The 20268-nt window shown below is 31.9% G+C and overlaps 1 protein-coding gene across 1 annotated transcript; it reads left to right on the forward strand.

Moving 5' to 3' along the window:
- Nucleotides 1–911: 911 nt before the first annotated feature.
- On the forward strand, nucleotides 912–18466 carry LOC127722087 (zinc finger protein 236-like). The gene is made up of 3 exons (XM_052228931.1): nucleotides 912–1011; nucleotides 6349–6435; nucleotides 10864–18466. The coding sequence occupies exons 1-3, from the start codon at nucleotides 972–974 to the stop codon at nucleotides 14016–14018; spliced, it is 3282 nt and encodes a 1093-aa protein (XP_052084891.1). The 5' UTR covers nucleotides 912–971; the 3' UTR covers nucleotides 14019–18466.
- The last annotated feature ends 1802 nt before the right edge of the window (nucleotides 18467–20268 follow it).

Below are 20268 nucleotides of genomic sequence, written 5' to 3' on the forward strand. Positions count from 1 at the left end.
GTAATATTGATCAATATGTTTTCGCAATGATTAATCTTTTTATCATTTGATTTTAGGTATATGGATGACATAAATGGAATATTTTAAAGATTTATATTTTTTTTCTCGATCATAAAATAAATGTGTTTCTTTTTGAAACATTAAATTATATCATAAATAAATATTTATTGTTTTCGTTTATCAAAGTTTTAAGAACAATGGGGACGAGAGACATTATTAAGATTTACAGTTTATAAATGTGAAGTTATATGTAAAATAGCAAGTAATTAATGCCACACAAACTTTAAGGATACTCCGTGATTTTTTAAGATCAGGAAAAACGGGAATAGATGGGGTGGTAATCGACATTATATGTGAATAAACAAAATAAATATATATACGTGTTTATGTAAGAATACATACAAAATCTCATCTGACAGTATTAGAAAGGAAGTCTATCGTCCAGGCTTAATGTATAACGAAAACGCCAACAAATAAAACTATTAATAGTAAAAATAAAAATAATGATGATAATTTAATGACTGAACAAAAATATCTTACACAAATGCAGTAGGATTCATACACCTCAGATAAAAGGAAATGTACGAGTCTCAATTTCTGAAATTATTTATGTAAAATAAAAATATCAACACGTGAAAAATTATAATATAAATAAAGCCCAAGGAGATTATTACCTTGGAGTATTGATTGCAATGTTGTGTAAATTAATGCTTTGTGTATTAAGATTAGCCTGGGGACATGCTACGTGAATTGCTATTATGAATCACTCAACCGTGATTCTGTTAATTGCATATTTGATGGACAAAGAATCGTGTATTTCCCGCCGCTGGTATCAAGTTTAATTTGATTGGTCTATAGATCATTCACAGGTGGTTGCGTGTATCAGGAAAGCGCTTCGTGAAATCGATTATATGTATTGAAAGCGGAAAGCGTCAGCAGTACACAGATTAAGTTTGGGGTGAAAGGTGAAAATGGCTTTGGTTTTGAACGCGACAAAGGAGTTTTGCACAGGTAAAATTTTATGAATTTAAGAAATTAGGATAGAAATAGTTATTAAAGTTGCAAAAATATATTGTTTAAATGCCTTTTCACACACTGGTTAATTTATAACGAAGAAAATTGAAGTCATGCAATTGAAATCTTGTAAAATAGTTGACGGAGTTGCATTGTTTACCTGTTGAAAGGCCATGTGACAAAGTTTACTAAACTTTAGACCCTTTGTTTGTACATCACCCGAGTTGAACTTTGATAAATGCAAGCTTGTTTTTATCATTCATGACTGTGAAGTACGTTGCAAATGAAATATAAATTTACTTTTTTATAAATATTACCGTAATTTAGCGCCCAAATTATATTTCCAAACAAATAAACCGCGATAATTAATCTGCACAATAATGAGAACAATAGCTTTTGTTCCTTTTTTGTTATTTAAATTTCCAAACATATGTGACAAAAGATAATTTTAAACAGACGCTTCTTGATAAAATGACTCACTGGAAAGAAAAAAATATAAGAAGTTGCATTGTTTCACTTTCAAATTATTTTAAGTTGAAAACTTCTATTGTAAACCTAATTTAATATCAATAAAAAGAAAACACGGGGAGCTCACAAAATTATGTACATATTATTTTAATGATATTTATATTCATTGTTTTGTCCTTTATTTGGTTTTATTATGATTTATAATTATATGAGGGGCCTGATTTGGGGGGGGGGGGGGGTCTCATCACGATTCACAAGTTGATTTTTTTGTCAATCACGATTCACAGAAAATAAATTTCCATGATCAAGGATCACGAAAATATAAAAAAAAATTAAATCTGTAGAAAAACGGATCACGATAGCAAAAATGCGCCGATCACGATAGCGAAAATAACCCATCAGGCCCCTCATATATTACATGTAAATTACTTTTGATTTTATTTCAATTCCAATTTATTTAATGCAGTTTTGCATTATACTGATATATTGACTGTATTTTTAATATCTTTTTTTTTCCTTAAATAATTACTTTTTTCTATATTTTTTAACGTATTGAAAAATTAAACCAAATATAAAGCACAGACTCTATTGCCCATATTTTATTATTATTGATAGAACGTCTAGTGCCTGTGTATAAACATGATAAAGATGCTTCAGAAAAAAGTATTTGTACTCCTGAAATTTTTGAATGCACATTTTCTTTTTGCTATTCAATCTATAGACATGATAGAAGTCTGCAACTCTAATCAAAGTTTTTGTTTGCATCATTGATCATGTTGAATTTTTGTGGTTTTATCAATATGAACATGATGTAGTTTAAGAAATTTGTACTGACTACCCCCATCCTCTGAAAAGAATCTCTTTTATGCCACCCTATCACATTTTATAGAAATATTTTGGTTTAGCACTGTATAAGTCCAGACAATTTCCATCAAGCTCAATTAAAAATCCTTATATAGTGTCATGATTATCTTAATTGTAAAATATTTAAGAAATTAATGGAGAATGTGTCCATAGGACACAGATGATGCCCCCACCTAGTGGTGGGCTGCAGAAAAACTGTTTTACCTGCACAGTGTACCTTTTCCTACCTTCCTTTTGTGTCTGCTATGATGCTGGAAGTAAGCTAGTCTATGTATATATAATGTTTGCCCTACCATAATAATTACTACCTCTGAAGCTTTATATAGAATAAGGGCAATTTTCAAATAATCTGTTAAAAAATCAATGCAACATCCACCATGAAAACCAGACTTTAGTCTGGCTTGCATAGATCTGTTAAAATAGATAATATTAAGCACAATATGAACTACTGAAGCATTTAATGGACCAAGATCGACTTAATTTGGACAGTTGTAACTTTATTTCTGCTGTACCTTGCTGGAGTTGTTTTTGTTGTTGGTCTGTTTCCTTTTATAAAGTATAATTTATTTCATTTCATTGTACTTTATAAAAAATTCAAGAATGATTTTTAAAAAATTCCACCAAAGACCTTCAAACCTTCAATTTTTTTGTAAATCAGTATTACCAAGTGATAAATTCTTTTGCAAGATTCTCCCAGTAAAAATCACTATTTAAATGATTAATAATATATATATATATATATATATATATATATATATATGTTTTTGTTAAACACTTCTTGATAAAAAGTCACTACAAATTTCAGACTCTGCACAGGAAATCTAAAAAACTAAACCTTGAACTTCTTGTTTATTGAAACAGCAGGAGGGAGGGGGGATTTTCCACAGATGTTTGCTTGATTCTCCCATATAATCATTTTTCTCACACTGGTAAAGAGATGTGAAAATAGCACAAAAATTAGAGAAACAAAAATCTCTTTACAAATCAATTTAGTATTATTACATATAAAATCATAACTATAAGTGAAAACATAAATCACAAGCTATTCTATGGTTGTAGTTATCTCCCTTAACGTTTACGACGGCCCATTTTGTGTTTGATGTAATATTCTTTAAGACAATGCTGCTTTAATGTATTTTCCCATAGGTTTAATGTTAAACTTTCTCCCTGTTTCCATGACAGTGGTGGCCATTTCGGAATTTCTAAATACTGTCTGCGCATCTAGGGATACCAGGTGACATTTCCATAAAGTTTCATTCAGTTAGGTCTTATATTAAAAGATTTAATTATAATAAATTTTTTTTTCTCATTTTTTCGGTTTCCATACCAAGGGTAGCATCTTGAAAATGCAATATCCGATTGCAAATTTTCACAAGCTGGTTAACATTTTTGTATAGTTCCATTCAAATTTGTTCATTCAATTCCAAGATATAAGTTGGACAAAAAAGTGGAATAAAAATAAAAATAAGAAAATTGAAACGTAGAATAACTATATGTCACCCCAACTCTGTTGAGAGTGCCATAATAAAAGTAGATTTTGGGTATACATCAATGAGACTGCAACCCAGCGTCAAAAGTAACAAAAAGGCCTAAGCAATATACAGTCTTCAACAAAAGACAGGAATCTATATAAGATGTTACGCTCTATACACTCTATTATCCATACGTTTGATGTGTTTGAGCTGTTGATTTTGCCATTTGATTAGGTAATTTTTTTAATTTCCCTCGGAGTTCAGTATTTTTGTGATTTTACTTTTTTCTAATTCGTTCATAGTCTATTACAATTGTTAATCAATTAAACAGAAATAGTCAAACATCTGTAATAAACACTCGATTCCCAAATAACAGAAGATGACATTATAACATAAGAGAACAACTGACGAGGTTTCTGACTTGGGACATGCGAATGAATATATGGCATGGCTCTTCAACCCGTCCTCCTTTAATCTATTAGTAAACTAATAAAACAAACATAACAGGCAAGTAATCCGGTTTCAGCGACTTCAAATAGCTAAGGGCTTCTTTACTGTTTTCATTTTATCCCCTTTTTCAAATACACTGTACACAGTCTGGAACTATGATAAAAAAATATTTTTAAAAACCCTTTAGATTTTAAAGACAAAATAACGTATAATTCATAAATGTCTTCTAACCAACGAAGTAATGTATTTTAATAGGATAAAAATATTACTACACTTGAACATTAACAATCATTGTGTGCAAGTGCCAAATGTATTTTACGCAAGGACAAAACATGTTTTTATGCCCCACCTAGGGGCATGTGTTTTTCTGTCTGTGCGTCCGTTTGTTCGTCCGTCTGTCCCGCTTCAGGTTAAAGTTTTGGGTCAAGGTAGTTTTTGATGAAGTTGAAGTCCAATCAACTTGAAACATAGTACACATGTTCCCTATGGTATGATCTTTCTAATTTTAATGCCAAATTAGAGTTTTGACCCCAATTTCACAGTCCACTGAACATAGAAAATGATAGTACCCGCTTCAGGTTAAAGTTTTTGGTCAAGGTAGTTTTTGATGAAGTTGGAAGTCCAATCAACTTGAAACTTAGTACACATGTTCCCTATGATATGATCCTTCTAATTTTAATGCCAAATTAGAGTTTTTACCCCAATTTCATGGTCCATTGAACATAGAAATTGATAGTGCCGGCTTCAAATTAAATTTTTTAGTCAAGGTAGTTTTTGATGAAGTTAATGTCCAATCAACTTGAAACTTAGTACACATGTTCCCTATTATATGATCTTTCTAATTTTAATGCCAAATTGGAGTTTTGACCCCAATTTCACGGTCCAATGAACATAGAAAATGATAGTGCGAGTGTGGCATCCGTGTACTATTCTTGTTTATAAATCTTTATATATCAGAAGAAAGAAGTGCTGGATAATCCAAATATTTTTTACAGATGCCTTAGGGTCTGAAACTTCTGTTGGACATTTTTCCTTGTCCTTGAACTCATTTCCTTGTTTAAAACCTATTTTTTTTATCATGTGATTTTTTTTTCATTTATTAAGAATAAGTGTATTAAGTATACAAAATCAATGCAAGGTATTCATGTCAGCTGGACAGGGCTCACTTAATAGTTATCCCCACATCGTGTCCTTTGGTTTATGAATAGATGTCTCACTTGCACTGTAAGATCAACAAAACAAAAGGTTTTTGTCATGAATTCTATTCTCGTCTACAATGTTGGAAAGAGTTCTTTGTTGAATATGCACATAGACCAATGTGAGCGACACAGGCTCTTAAGAGGCTCTAGTTGTTAGATGTATTTGCTTTGTATTGATCTGATGAGTTAAGCCCTTTTTAACTGATTTTTATAGTTTGTTCTTATGTTGTACTGTTACACCAGTGTCCCAGGTTAGGGGGAGGGTTGGCGTGCCTTCACACTAGTTTTACCCCGTCACATTCTGTATGTGTCTGTCCCAAGTCAGGAACCTGTAATTCAGTAGTTATTTTGTACATAGATTTATTTTCTCCTTTGAATTTACATTTGTCATTTCAGGGCCTTTAATAGCTGACTGTGGTATGGGTTTTACTAATTGTTGATGGCCATATGTTGACCTATAGTTGTTAATTTTGTGTCATTTGGTCACTTGCTGAGAGTTGTCTCATTGGCAATCATTCCACATCTTCTTATTTTTATACAACATGAAAATGATACAGAAATAAAGACCCCAATCCAGACCCTCTTATATTGCCATGCTAAAAAGAAATATCATTTATATTGTAAGAGTAGACAATGAACAATGATGAATCCTATTGATGCTGACTTTTATTTCATAAATTTGTGACTAAAATTGACTGAACAAATTGGAAATTGCAAAAGTTCTTCCATACATGCTTGCAATTCAAGTTTTTTTGGTGTCAGGAAACTTGAAACTTTCACATGTTTCAAGAATTAAGAATAAGACATAATTTAAACTAATCACACTTTATGTGTGTACTTTTTATTTTATGAAATTTAACTATGGTTTTTTCATTTTACAGACAGAATTAACCCAGACAGTGGAGGTACGGTAACCGACAATAGTGAACCATTTTCGCAGCAGGATTCAGTATCCGACAGGGAATCAGGTATGTCTTCATGGTCTTCTGTTTTTATGCTAGTAAAATCTTTATGAATGGACACCTGTAAATTTATGATATTCACAAAAGGAACTTATATTCATGATATTAGTTATATTATTTAAAAGAGCCTCTAAACAATATTATTTGAAAAGTATCTTATACATATATATATACATGATATATACATATTAAAACATGCTAAAAGAGCCTCCTTTTTAAGATAACTCGTATTTATAGGTAAAGCGTTACTTGTTTGAAATGCCCCTGATGTGTAATGAACCTATCTGTCAGCAGTAATAGTTTCTTTTACTCTCATTAAAAAAATACTTGGTCAACTCAAGAGATAGGCAAATAAAATAATATATTAGATGATTTCTGTGCTCTCAACTCATGAGACCATATGTTTGGAAAGTCATAAATACTAACTGTTGAGTCAGTGCCTAAACAGAACAGCAAGTCTGTCTGATGACCTATAGTATTTATCTACAGTCAGATTTATATACTCTAATTTAGTATTCATCAGCTCAGACAAAAATAAGTCTAATTTTGAATTGTCTTGACATGCTTGAAGAGGTCAAAATTTTGTCAAAAGTTTCATGGGTTGTTTTCCTGTATTTTAAAACAAATCTAACATCAACAAGTCAGTTGCTGTTCAGCAAACATCTGAATCAAATTGTTGCAAATAAGGGTTTAAGTTACCAAATTGAAAATGTCAAGATCACTGTACTATTATAAAAAATGTGTGCACCTACAGGAAATTTGGACAACATTGTTAGGCAACACTTTGTCTTCTACCAGCGGTGCCTTGGTGGCCAAGTGGTCAAAGTATTCGATCTACTATATCACTAGCCAGTCAACACTGAGGTGTCCACAATGTATCAGTTTGTGATAAGGTCAGTTTATGGGAAACAACTAGTGGAAGGTCAGTTATATTTGGTATGCAGTTGTGTTAGCATTGGGCCATATCATTTCTATGGAGTTTATGTGGTCCCGCCCCCTCAGTCATGGTCTATTGACTTTGAAACTTTGGCTTAATTTACATGTAATAGTTTGTGATAAGTTAGTTTAAGAGGAACCATTAGTGGTAGGTCTATGATATTTTATATGTAGATGTGTATTAGCATTGGTACATTTCATTTCCATAGAGATTAGTTAGCTCTGCCCCCTAAGTCATGGTTATTTTAATTTGGCTTTGAATGTTTTGTATAATTTACCTGTTAAAGTTTGGGATTAGATCAGTTTAAGATGATATTTGGTATGCAGTTGTATAAATATTTGCATGAAGATTATATGGTCCTTCCACCTCATCATGGTTCATTGAATTTGAATCTTTCGCATAGCTTACATGTTTAAATATTTATGATAAAATTTCATTATTATGCCCCACCTAGGGCATTATGTATTTCGGTATGTGTGTCCGTACGTTCGTCTGTCTATCTCGCTTCAGGTTAAAGTTTTTGGTCAAGGTAATTTTTGATGAAGTTGAAGTCCAATCAACTTGAAACTTAATACACATGTTCCCTATGATATGATTTTTGTCGAGCCTTCGACTTTTGTCGAAAAAGCCAGACATAGCGATCCTACATTCCGTCGGCGTCGGCGGCGTCCACAAATATTCACTCTGTGGTTAAAGTTTTTGAAATTTTAATAACTTTCTTAAACTAACCTGGATTTCTACCAAACTTGGACAGAAGCTTGTTTATGATCATAAGATAATATTCAAAAGTAAATTTTGTAAAAAAAAAAATCCATTTTTTCCGTATTTTACTTATAAATGGACTTAGTTTTTCTGCCAAGAAACATTACATTCACTCTGTGGTTAAAGTTTTTGAAATTTTAATAACTTTCTTAAACTATCCTGGATTTCTACCAAACTTGGAAAGAAGCTTGTTTATGATCATAAGATAGTATCCAGAAGTAAATTTTGTAAAAAAAAAAATCCATTTTTTCCCATATTTTACTTATAATTGGACTTAGTTTTTCTGCCAGTTAACATTACATTCACTCTGTGGTTAAAGTTTTTAAAATTTTAACAACTTTCTTAAACTATCCTGGATTTGTACCAAACTTGGACAGAAGCTTGTTTATGATTAAAAGCTAGTATCTAGAAGAAAATTTTGTTAAAATTTTGAACGATTTTTTCCGTATTTTTCTTATAAATGGACTTTGTTTTTCTTCCAGTTAACATTACATACAGTCTGCAGTTTAAGTTTTTAAAACATTTATTAGATTCATAAACTATCCTGGATTTTTACCAAACTTGGACAGAAGCTACTTACAATCAAAAGATAGTATAGAGAGGAATATTTTTATTAATTTTTTTCCTCATTTTTGTTGAGCCTGTGATTAACAGCAAAAGTAGGTGAGACACTGGGTTCCACGGAACCCTTACGAATTTTTCTTATTTTATTGCCAAATTAGAGTTTCGACCTCAATTTCATGGTCCACTGAACATAGAAAATGATAGTGCGAGTGGGGCATCCGTGTACTATGGGCACATTCTTTTTTTTGGCTTTTTATCAATACTTGTTGACTGAATAAAATAGGACATGGAATGCATGGACATTTTTTTTGGAAAATTTATAAGCCAGAACTTGGATTTTATCATGAAAAAAATACTATCAGATACAGGCCTCTACAATAACTTTTTTTGCAACTTGTCCAGTAGGACAAGTACAACCCAAAACTTACTTGTCCGAATGAAATTGTAACTTGTCCAAAACAAATCTTAATAATAAACTTTTTTGCCTTATAAGTTGATTCAAGGAACAAAATGAATTAAAACAATAGAACAGAATTTGATTTATATCTTTTGAAATACTTTTCAAAAATATGAGTCGAGAACAACTGAATCTAGTCATGTCACAGGGCTTAGGTTCTAGTTTTCATCAATGCCAAAGTCTCATCAGACTCTGCACATGAGGCACCGTCTGATAGGCCTGTCAATGTACACTCATTGGATTTGTATCCTGGTTGTTTAAGTTGAAAAAAGATTATTCAAATGCAATCAATAAAAAAAAGAAGATGATGTATGATTGCCAATGAGACAACTCTCTGCAAGAGACCAAATGACATAGAAATTAACAACTATAGGTCACTATATTGCAAGTATTGTTTCTTTTTACATATGATCAAATATGATTTTGTGAATATTATGGTAAATAATTTCTTCATTTTTATTTAAAAAATATTTTTGTTAAAAAAATTACCGGTATGGTATTTATTATAATAATATAAAGCAACAGAATAAGGTGGGAAACCAGGTACTGATTTGTCCTGGTCCCGAATTGTCTCCTGCGAATTGTCTCCTGCGTTGCCAAACTGTCTATTAATCATATCTATTAAATATGTCTCCTACAGTGCCAAACTGTCTATTAAACTTAGGAGCCGAATCGTTTCCGAGCTGGTGAAGAACTGTCTTGTAAAGTTACCTTTTCTACAAAGCGCATTGCTGATTCGGATCAGTAAAACTGGTTTCCGAGAATAGTATGCCTTTTATTTATTAAAAAGTACCTGACAAAGAACCAGTTAAAAATTATCGGTTTGCAAGTAAACATGTCAAATTAATACTTGTTTTTATCTTCTTTTCTTGTTTTTTGTTTGTAACTACTTTGTTCATCAAAGTTGGATTAAATTTATTTTCTGCAGAATAATTTTATTTGTCCCGTCGGACAAGCTTGATATAGCTTTTACTTGTCCGACCTTTTTTTCCTCTGGTACCGGACAATCGGACAAGCGTTATTGTCGAGGCCTGAGATATAATCAGTGATATTGTTTGCCTCAAATTACAGCCGAAATTCGGCTTTTTCCCCTAGAGAAAATTCCCAATCACTAAAATAAATTGGTTTAAAATTCCTCCCAAAAAGTTTTACATTTTCCCCAAACAGTGATGGCATTGGTAGTAATGATTGTAAATATCGTATTCATGATATTATTTTGATATTAGAAAGCACTTTTGAGATCCGGTTTATGATCAGAATCATCATGGTGTTTGTAACACATGTGGTTTTCAATGCATTAAGTACCATCAATGCTTCTGTTTCTTTCCCCTCTTAGAAAAGTACCTTTCAGGTTGAAAATGTCTGACAATCAAAATATACATGAAAAAACAGTGCAAAAAAGACTGCAAAGGTCGGCAAAAAATCGGAAATGTGTTTAGAATAAAATATACAAATTTCCCAATTTCAATAAAAAATATGCATTTTTCCCAATAAAAAACGGTAGAGGTAGTTTTGAAAAAAGACAACAATATCACTGATAATGAACATACATGTTTTTGGCTTCATATGTTCTAAAGAATTGAACTGGTTTCTGCAGAAAATAACTTCAAAAATTGAATGGTTATTTTGTCAAATGTTTGTAGGAATCGCCATCTATTTATTAAAGTGACAAAGTTTAATGTGCAATTTACCTATTTTATTTTTTATTTTTCAGGAACTTACAAATGCAGTTTTTGTTCCAGTAACTTTTCGTCATTATATCACCTACAGTGCCATCATGTGTACAAACACTCGTCAATAATGAATCATGGTAACAAAGTGCATAATATTCAACCTGACTCTCAGCCATTAGACTTAAAAATGGCAGCATTTAATTCCCAACGAGTGGGTTATGACTCTACACATTTCATGGAAAAGCCTGTTGTATCAGAATCTGGTGCCTTAGATCTTTCGACTGTCAGAAACAGGGTAGTACCCGAACCTAAGCCAGAATATAATCAAGTTTCGTCAAGTGTCAATAACGATGTCGTTGAATCCGATAATGAAGATAGTGATAAGTTAGTTATAGATACACAACATGAAAATACTCCAGAAAATGATCATGATGAAGTATCTAGAACCAAGCAATCAAATCCTCCGCTGTCTCATCACGTTGAAAATGGAAAGCAAAACTCATATAATGGCACTTACAACTCTCAATCAGCACATAACAAATGTGAAACACAACATTCATCAATCGGTCCAGAAAATTATACTGAAATGAGGACTTATGATAAGGTTCCATCCAGTGAAAGGCAACCATTAGACTTCAGGTCCAAATCCCCACAAAGAAATAATACTCATTTTGCCGAACTTTCTAAACCAGGTGACACTAGTGGTTATCCACCATATTATAACTCACCAATGGATAATCAATCCTTATTGAACATGATTCCACCAATGCCAAACATGGGGATGCTGGGTAATTTTCCAGTGCCATTCGGATTCTCTCCTTATATGATGATGCCACCGAATTCTTTCATGCCACCTGCTACTATTAGTGGTATGTCTGAAGGTAGATTTCCACTACCTATTGACTCTTTCCCGAATTCCATGAATCCTACACTGCCTTACAACCCTAACTTAAACTTACAACACAGTAAAGTGGGACCAGTAAGGAGAAATTCTGGAAGTAAGTCTAGATCAACATCCAGAAATAGCGAAAATACTAGTAAACAAAAGGACGTTGTTGAAATCTACGAGTGTAAAACATGTAGCAGAAAGTTTTCACAAGTTGGAAATTTCCACAACCACATGAAAACTCACGAATCTAAAGTATGTTCATGTGGAATTTGTGACAAGGAATTTAGTGATAGCTACGAACTTCAAAGACACATGAGAAATACTCATACAGGAAGTATGCCATATAAATGTGAGCAGTGTGACCGTGAATTTAGTCAATATAACAATTTACGTCGTCATCTTCGTGTTCATAATGGTAAAAATTACAAGTGTCATCTGTGTGGTCGCTCATTCAATGAAGTTTTTTATTTAGAGATGCACATGGGCTCACATACTGGTGAGAGGACATACAAATGTGGAGTGTGTAACACAGCATTTAGTGACAACGCAGAATTACAAAAACATGTTAAAACACATAGTGCTGAGGAATTACATACATGTGATGTGTGTGGTAAGTCATTCAGTAAAGCCTGTGTGTTACGTCAACATAAGAAAATGCACAGCGGAATTCGTCCTTTTAAATGTGAAGTTTGTGACAAGTCATTCATACATCGTCATCATCTGACTATTCATTCTCGTATGCACAGCACAAACAAGCCATACATTTGTAAAATATGCAAGAAGGAATTTGCCCAGACAAGTCATTTATACAAACATATTCGTCAGCACACAGAGCAACCGGGTGTTACAGAAGCAATGATACACGAATCGTTAGCGCCGATACTTGATAAATTAAAACAATCTGGTGATTCTCCAATATCCTCACCATCCATTGATTCCAGTGATGAGAAAATATCAGATGCTGTTAACAACAACATCAAAAGAGGAAAGGACTCATTGGAGGAAGTTCATTCAGGGGAAGTAACTGTTGAAAATGAAATGCAATTATCTGAAAGCTCAATGCTGGAGGGACCTGGTGCAGAAGTGGAGGATGTTTCAGAGGAGGAATCAGAACTTTCAAGCTCTGTAGGGGAAAAGACACTAAAACGTGTACAAGAATTACCGGTTAACAAAGAGCAGAAGAATATTAAATCCATTGGAAGTAAATTGTGTGAACAGAAAATAAATCAGACGGAACCCCTACAAATGTTGCAACCAACACCTTTAGACGTCACAGAGATCGTGGAGAAGAGTCTTAAAGAAGTTGAAAATTTATTTCATCAACACAAACAGTACACAGAAGAGGTAAATACTCACGATAATTTACACGATAAGAAGTCAGAAAGTTGTGAATCTGATGATAATGCTTCAGACAAAACTAGCTTCTCGTTAGCCTCATCCTTGTCAGAGAGACGATATCTCAATAGTCCTAACTCTGGCATACCCTATGATGAACAATGCTTAAAGGAGAGTTCTCTACCCAGAATTCCAGATTATGCTCCTCCATATGATGAAAATAACTCTGTTAATCAAGACCATAATGAAGAGAAGAAACTTAATACCAGTTACCATGGTGACAAAGTACAAGAGAAGTGTAATGACAGATATTCTCCCATAAGTCAGTCTGGTGATTCACTGAGTGAAGGTGACTACCGATCGAGGAGTAATTCTGCTTCTGAAAATCTGGAGCCTAATAATAAGCTTACATCTTCAGCATTATCACCAAGAATAGTGTCGTCTGAAAACATATTGAAGGAACAACTCATTCCTAAAGATAATTGCCTAGTAGAAGAGACAAAAGTGGAAATTGTGATGCCACCAAAGAAAAGAAAAAGATACGCATCCCGTCAGAAAAAGAAATCTCAAGATACCGTGGAAATGATAGAAGAACAGTCAGCCGACCAATCAAAATATCCTCAGATGATACAGCCAATGGCAGCAGAGGCTCAACAGATGTATTTTCTTCAACTCCAGCAAATGCAGATGGCGCTAGCTGCAAATGTCATGGCTGCACAAGGAATGATGATGCACAGTGCTTCCGAACAGATGAAAAACCAGAGAGGTATTCCAAATGGATACCAACATAATTCAGACTCAAATGATCTCCCTTTAGTTAGGCAGACTCCATCAGGAACTCCATTGAAAACTAGTCTTCCATTTCCATTTAACATAACCAAAGACAGTGGGCCTCTTGATTACCCAAGAGGAAGCCCAATTCAAAATGGCAGCATAATGAATCATTCCATTGCAAAAGCCGGTTATTTATAATTTATTTTTTATATTGTTTACATTTTAAAATGTTGAAATTGATTTTTGGTGTTTTTGCCATTATAAATGAGTATTGCATATATAATTTTTTCAACTGTTGAATGTTATAATATTGTTATAGTTAGGATTTCAGGTGTTTTTCAGTTATTCCTGATACATGACATACTTAAGTAATTTAAATTTTAACCTTCTTTTTCAATTCAGAGTTCAAAGATTTATGATCCAAAATACTGAAAATAACAGCTGATGGCTGCACATATATATTTTGTATTTATATAAACATGGGTTAAAAGTATATTTTTTAATTTTTTTTATAATATGATAATACAAAGATAAATTAACAAGCATAGAATCAGTCAGGCCCCAGCACCCCCACCAGACGCAACTGATTTTTTTTTTTTTTTTTAAATTAGAAAATAATAATTAAATATTTTTGATTACTTTTTGTTATCATGGTTATAAAGGTAAAATAACTAAACCAGTGTTTATAAAATTTGAAATTTCAGGGGGTGCAACTCTATATTTCTTTATGATAAAAGGTTCCATTATAATGAAAATGTATGGCCAATTTTAGATTTGACTATATTTCAAATGTAATTTCTTCACTGAAATTCTCTCATCTGCTTGTCAGCTTAAGTTCTTTTTTCTTTACTATCTTCAAAGTAATGATCTATTTTAAATGATTTTGATAAAAAATTTGGAAGATAATTGCAATTTGATTACCGATTTATTAGCAAGGGCATAATATTTGAGACCAAAGATGGTTCTTGATCTACAGTGACACAGAACAACTTTTTTCAATTAGAAAAGGAAAGATATCAATCCACATGGGAACAATCTTTGATTATAATGGAAAAAAATTAGTAAGGGAGACAAATGAAAACAAGAATTGGCAATTAAAAAAAAAAATAAAAACAACTAAAATATATTATTAAAAGATTGTTAATATAACATGTATAATTAAGAAAATCACTAAAATCAATTTTTTACCAAATATCTGAATTAAGTTACATTCCAGACTGATTTTTTGTCAGAAGTTGTCTTGGTCCTAAATAAAACTTTTACACTCTTACACTCCGACCACCTGAATTTTATAAAGTTCTATTAACAGCAAATAGAAAAGGTCCATTTAAAATATTAAGCATAGTATGTTTAGATTAGATTGTAAATAAATGTAAATATTAATCTTGTACTCTTTTTTGCATAGAAAAACAGCAATAGCAAAATAGTTTACAGAAGCTCTCTTTTATAAGGGGAGATAATATGAAATAATACCAAAGATAGATAATCCACTCCAGATTATGTGAGGTATAATTTATAATTATAATATATCAATAAGATATTGAATGAAATTTTTGTATCGTTTAGAAGACTTAGGTCAAGAAAAAAAGATACTGCTGTTTCCGCTAACATATGATACTGTGAAAAATGAGTTGTGGTAGGGAATCATATTTCTTTTCCACTTTTTACAGGGTACAATCTGACTTTAATGTTAAAGTGCTTTTTTGAATGGCCAAACTCTCTTAGAATAGGCACTTAAATTTCAGTAAGCTGGGTTAGCGGAAACACATGTATTTTATTAGGACTTGGTGTGTCCAAACATTTTTGTGAAGTATTGCCATATTAGACTGTGCCATATCAAATTGAGGTTCCAAAGAATATTACATGTGTTCAAATTTATTTGCTCAAATTATTGACTGCTATTCATGATTGTCCATCAAATTTGCTCAAGTTTTCGTTGTATTCATATGAATAATCATTAATTACAAATGTACATGTTTAATATTAAATGCCATTCCTGGTATAGCATTTAATGATTGTTAATTTTGCATTGAAAATAGTGTTCGTAATCCAGAGTTAAACTATGCATTTTTTATTTATTTTTACAAGAATCACTCATAAAATAGTTATCATTTAAATTCATCTCATCATTAATATGATTAATATCACAAATTATATATATTTTTGAGAAAAAGCATTTCAGTCATTAAGTAGAATGAAAGTAGGTCATATGCAGGGATTTGATATCATTAATTTGTCAGGTTTTTATGTATATGCATTTTCTTTAATAAATGCAGAATTATTTGTGTTAGAAAATAAGTGAGGTCTTGCAGTATTTTGTTGTTAATGTACCAAGAAGTACTGACTAATGTTATAGCCAGAGTAGCTTAATATGGTGTTAAACACCCACAAACAAACATGAAACAACCACAATATAAAACAAGGACAGTTTCATAATTAGGGTAGATTATGTCTCACTGCACAGCTAATAATTAGAATAAAATTGAAAATTAAAAATTAACAGTAATTTATAAAAAAATCCCAATTTTGTCAGTGCATACTCCTGATTTAATGTCGAGGACAAATAGACGTCTCATTGTTTTATATTTGTATGTCTTTCAAGAACTTTGTTCATTCCGCTGAGGTAACGGTACCGCTAGTGTAGGATTAATGTCTGTGTGTTTGTCCTGATGTACATGTGTATTTGTCCTGATGTACATGTGTATTTGTCTTGATGTACATGTGTATTTGTCAAGTTGAACATTTGTGTGTATGGCAAGTTGTAAATAAGCAGTTTATTTGTATTTATTTTCACATGAGGTAATGATATTGTTATTAACAAGTTTATAATTATTGGTTTGAAAAGACTTTTTAGCTTGTAAATCAGGGTTAGATATGTTAGTACATATCGTCTGTTATGGTTTGCATAAAAAAGATGCACCTTGACATTACATGATAATATATTTTTCTCTAAAAATGTGGAAAGAGATGATTTTTTAATAACTTATCAAATTTATTCATAAAACAGAAGCCCTGGGGCTCTTTTCACAAAAAAAATCATACGACACAAATTGATCATAAATTATACTGAAATGTTCATGAATACTCTTGTAAGATTGTTTGTGAAATGAGTCCCAGGACATAAAGAAAAACAATCAATCAATAATAAAAAAATATAAATACTATTGATATGAAGAAATGATATGTTTACATTAGGATTTTACATGTTTGTTGTTAACTGATTTTTTATGATTTATGTATTTTCACATGCACAGAAAATAAGGTACATGTATATCCAAAGTAGTGATTGGTGTCTTTTGATTTTAAACAATCAATAATTATATAACTTACAATTTAAATTTTCCATCTGACATTTAGTCCTTGAGAATTGTCTTTTGCTGGTTGGGCAATCATTTTACCAGTTTGATCATCAGACTGTGGTCCTTCACAAACTCAGTGTATACCAATGAAGAGGGTTGACATTCTTTTAAAAAATTTGGCCTTAGAAAGAACTAAAGTGAGTTTGTGACTCTTGTTCTCATGAAAATCTCTCTGGACTCATCATCATGGAGTCCAGAGATGCATCAAAATTTCTTTTTTAATGTTGAACTCACCATGGTAAAAAATTACGAGTCACTGGTCTCGCCTTCTAAAATTCTTAAGTGATGTAAATGTAGTCACACGAGATACTGAATCAAGCTCTATTGTACAATAGATGTATATATGATTGTGTGTGGATGTCTGTAGGGATAGGGGGGTAAATTGGGGTGTGGATTGAACACTCATTTTCTGCTGTTATTGTGGTAGTATGAAATACACAAATTTGTTTTGAAGATTTAGGTAAATATATGTAATTTTGTTGATATAGAATACAGTACTTTTGAAATCAGTCCTAAAAAGTGCAGGATTAAAAAAGAATTAAGAATTTAAAATCTAATCTAATACAGGTCTTTATTCTAAAATTTGGCACATTTATATGCATCAAGACCAGATCAAGGGAGGTAACAAAAAATTATCTCGATTTGGATTTTTCTGATATCTGTACTTTAATTATTGATAAATAATTTTACCCTTTGTTCTTCCGTTATTGTTTTGGCATTTAAAACCATAACAACAAAGTTACATATTGATATAGTTTTGTAGACTGTTTTACACTGTTTTAAATAGTGTTACATTGTACTCATGTTTCATAACTCATTATTATTATTTTCATTCATTACAAAATGATTCATAAAAATTATTCTTGAAATATTGGCTCTTGCAGACAGTTTATAAATGGTTTATTTTATATATTTTTTACCTTAAGTAACAATTGTTTGATTTTCATAGTGGATAAATTGAGACCAATGTCCACATGAATTTTTCAAACCTTATCTTAGTTCTATTTCTTGGATTTTTTTGGGTTTGTTTTACATTTTTTTGTTTTCCTTCTTTTGAACATGTTGAATACTAAAATTAGTTAGATGATTAGAACTACATTTTATAAATTTATTCTAAAAAAACAAAATTTTAAAAGAAATCTTTATGTAAGCGATCATAAAAACCGATTTCTTCAATGATTTATTTTATGAAGTGCCTTTATTAAAATACCAATGTTGTCAACCAAAATTTAACTGCAAGCTTTTTGCTGCAGTGGTGCAATACATATCAATAAAACGTTTTGTTGATGGAGTTTGTTGTTTAAGATTAATAATTAGATATAAGAAGATGTGGTATGAGTGCCAATGAGAGAACTCTTCATCCAAGTCACAATTTGTAAAAGTAAACCATTATAGGTCAAAGAAGGCCTTCAACAGAGAGCTTTGGCTCACACCGAACAGCAAGCTATAAAGGGCCCCCAAAAATGACATGTCAAACCATTCAAACAGAAAAACCAACGGTCTATTCTATATAAAAAACGAGAAACACTTATGAACCACATCAACAAACGACAACTACTGAACATCAGGTTCCTGACTTAGGACAGGTGCAAACAATTGCAGTGGGTTTGAACGTTTTAATAAGCGCCAACCTTCACTCTTCCTGAAACAATAGTGTAACATCACAACATAGAAAGACACACTATAAAATATCAATTGAAATGCCTTAACTCAATCAAAAGACATACTAACCAAAACAAGTGAACATACACTGAACGAATAAATTTGATCTATGACACAATGTAAATACAAAATTAATAAAACAAGGGGGTTAGATGTAAAACAATGTCAGAAAGACAACCATTACCTTGGACAAAATGTCACCAAATAAAATACATACACAGGTAAAATAAAAATAATTTTGTTGTAAGGTATACACAGAGTATGGAAATAATTTTTATAAAATAAATAGTATTGTTGTTCCTAGTACGAGAACAAAAATAAGCCTTATCATAAAAATATTTGGGGACCTTTGTGGCCGATTGGTCTAAGTAGTCCATCTACCATATCATTAGCCTGTCAAAACTGAGGTTGTGAGTTTGAATCCAGCATGTGCCAATTGTGTTCGACTCTAATCTTAATTGACTAGGATTGTCAATTTTCCTACCGTAAGGACAGGGGTTCTCTCAGGGCACTCTGGCTTCCTTCACCAATAAAAACTGACCGCCATGAAATAGCCAATAGCGCTGAAAGTGGCATTAAACATCAATCAATCATATACATATGAGTAAAAGTACATGTTACATAAATATCAGAAAGAAACCCAGCATGAAAAAAGATAATATATGCACCAATCACTTAGTCTTTAACAGCTTTTTCACCATAAACCAGAGGTTAAAATAAAATTAATCATTCAGGAGTTTTGTATATACATTTTCACATCAAAGGAACAGCAACCTGGTAACAAAATAAAACAGAAGTTATTCACATGTAAAAGTCTTCAACAGCTTACTACATCTAAGGTCATCGGTTATAGCCGAGGTTGAAGGGAAATCAACAAGACATTCACTGTAATACATATATTATTTAAAGAAGATATATATCTGACAAAGAGATAGCAACCCAGCAACAAAATAAAATATTAGCATGTCAACACAGTAATATTTGCTGCTATTCATTATGCAGAAAATGTTGATTGGGCTAAATGGCGAAAATGTACTACATGTAAGGTCTTGTGGAAAAATCCTGCCCTTCAAATTTGGTTGGAAAAAACATAGTACTCTCAATTGCCAGTAGCACTTTTCATGCAAAATTTTGTGAAGAGCAGGACTAAATTGCTGCCAAATCTTGAAGGAAAGGCCTATTGTGATGGAGAGTTTCCATTCAGAACAGATGATATAGCTCAGTAGAGGTTGTAGTTTTTTTGTTTAGCCTGCAATGGGTATCTTGTTACTCAAATTGCATCAATAGCAGTGTCTATTTGTTGTATGAAGTATTTTTTTATCAAGTCCCATTTCAGAATTATAGTACTTGTGTTAACTATATATATATGAAAATAAGGAAATATGGTATGATTGCCACTGAGACAGCTATCCAGCAGAGTCCAAATG

Source organism: Mytilus californianus, unplaced genomic scaffold, assembly GCF_021869535.1.
Source record: "Mytilus californianus isolate M0D057914Y unplaced genomic scaffold, xbMytCali1.0.p SCAF_12, whole genome shotgun sequence".
Classification (NCBI taxonomy): Eukaryota; Metazoa; Mollusca; class Bivalvia; order Mytilida; family Mytilidae; genus Mytilus; species Mytilus californianus.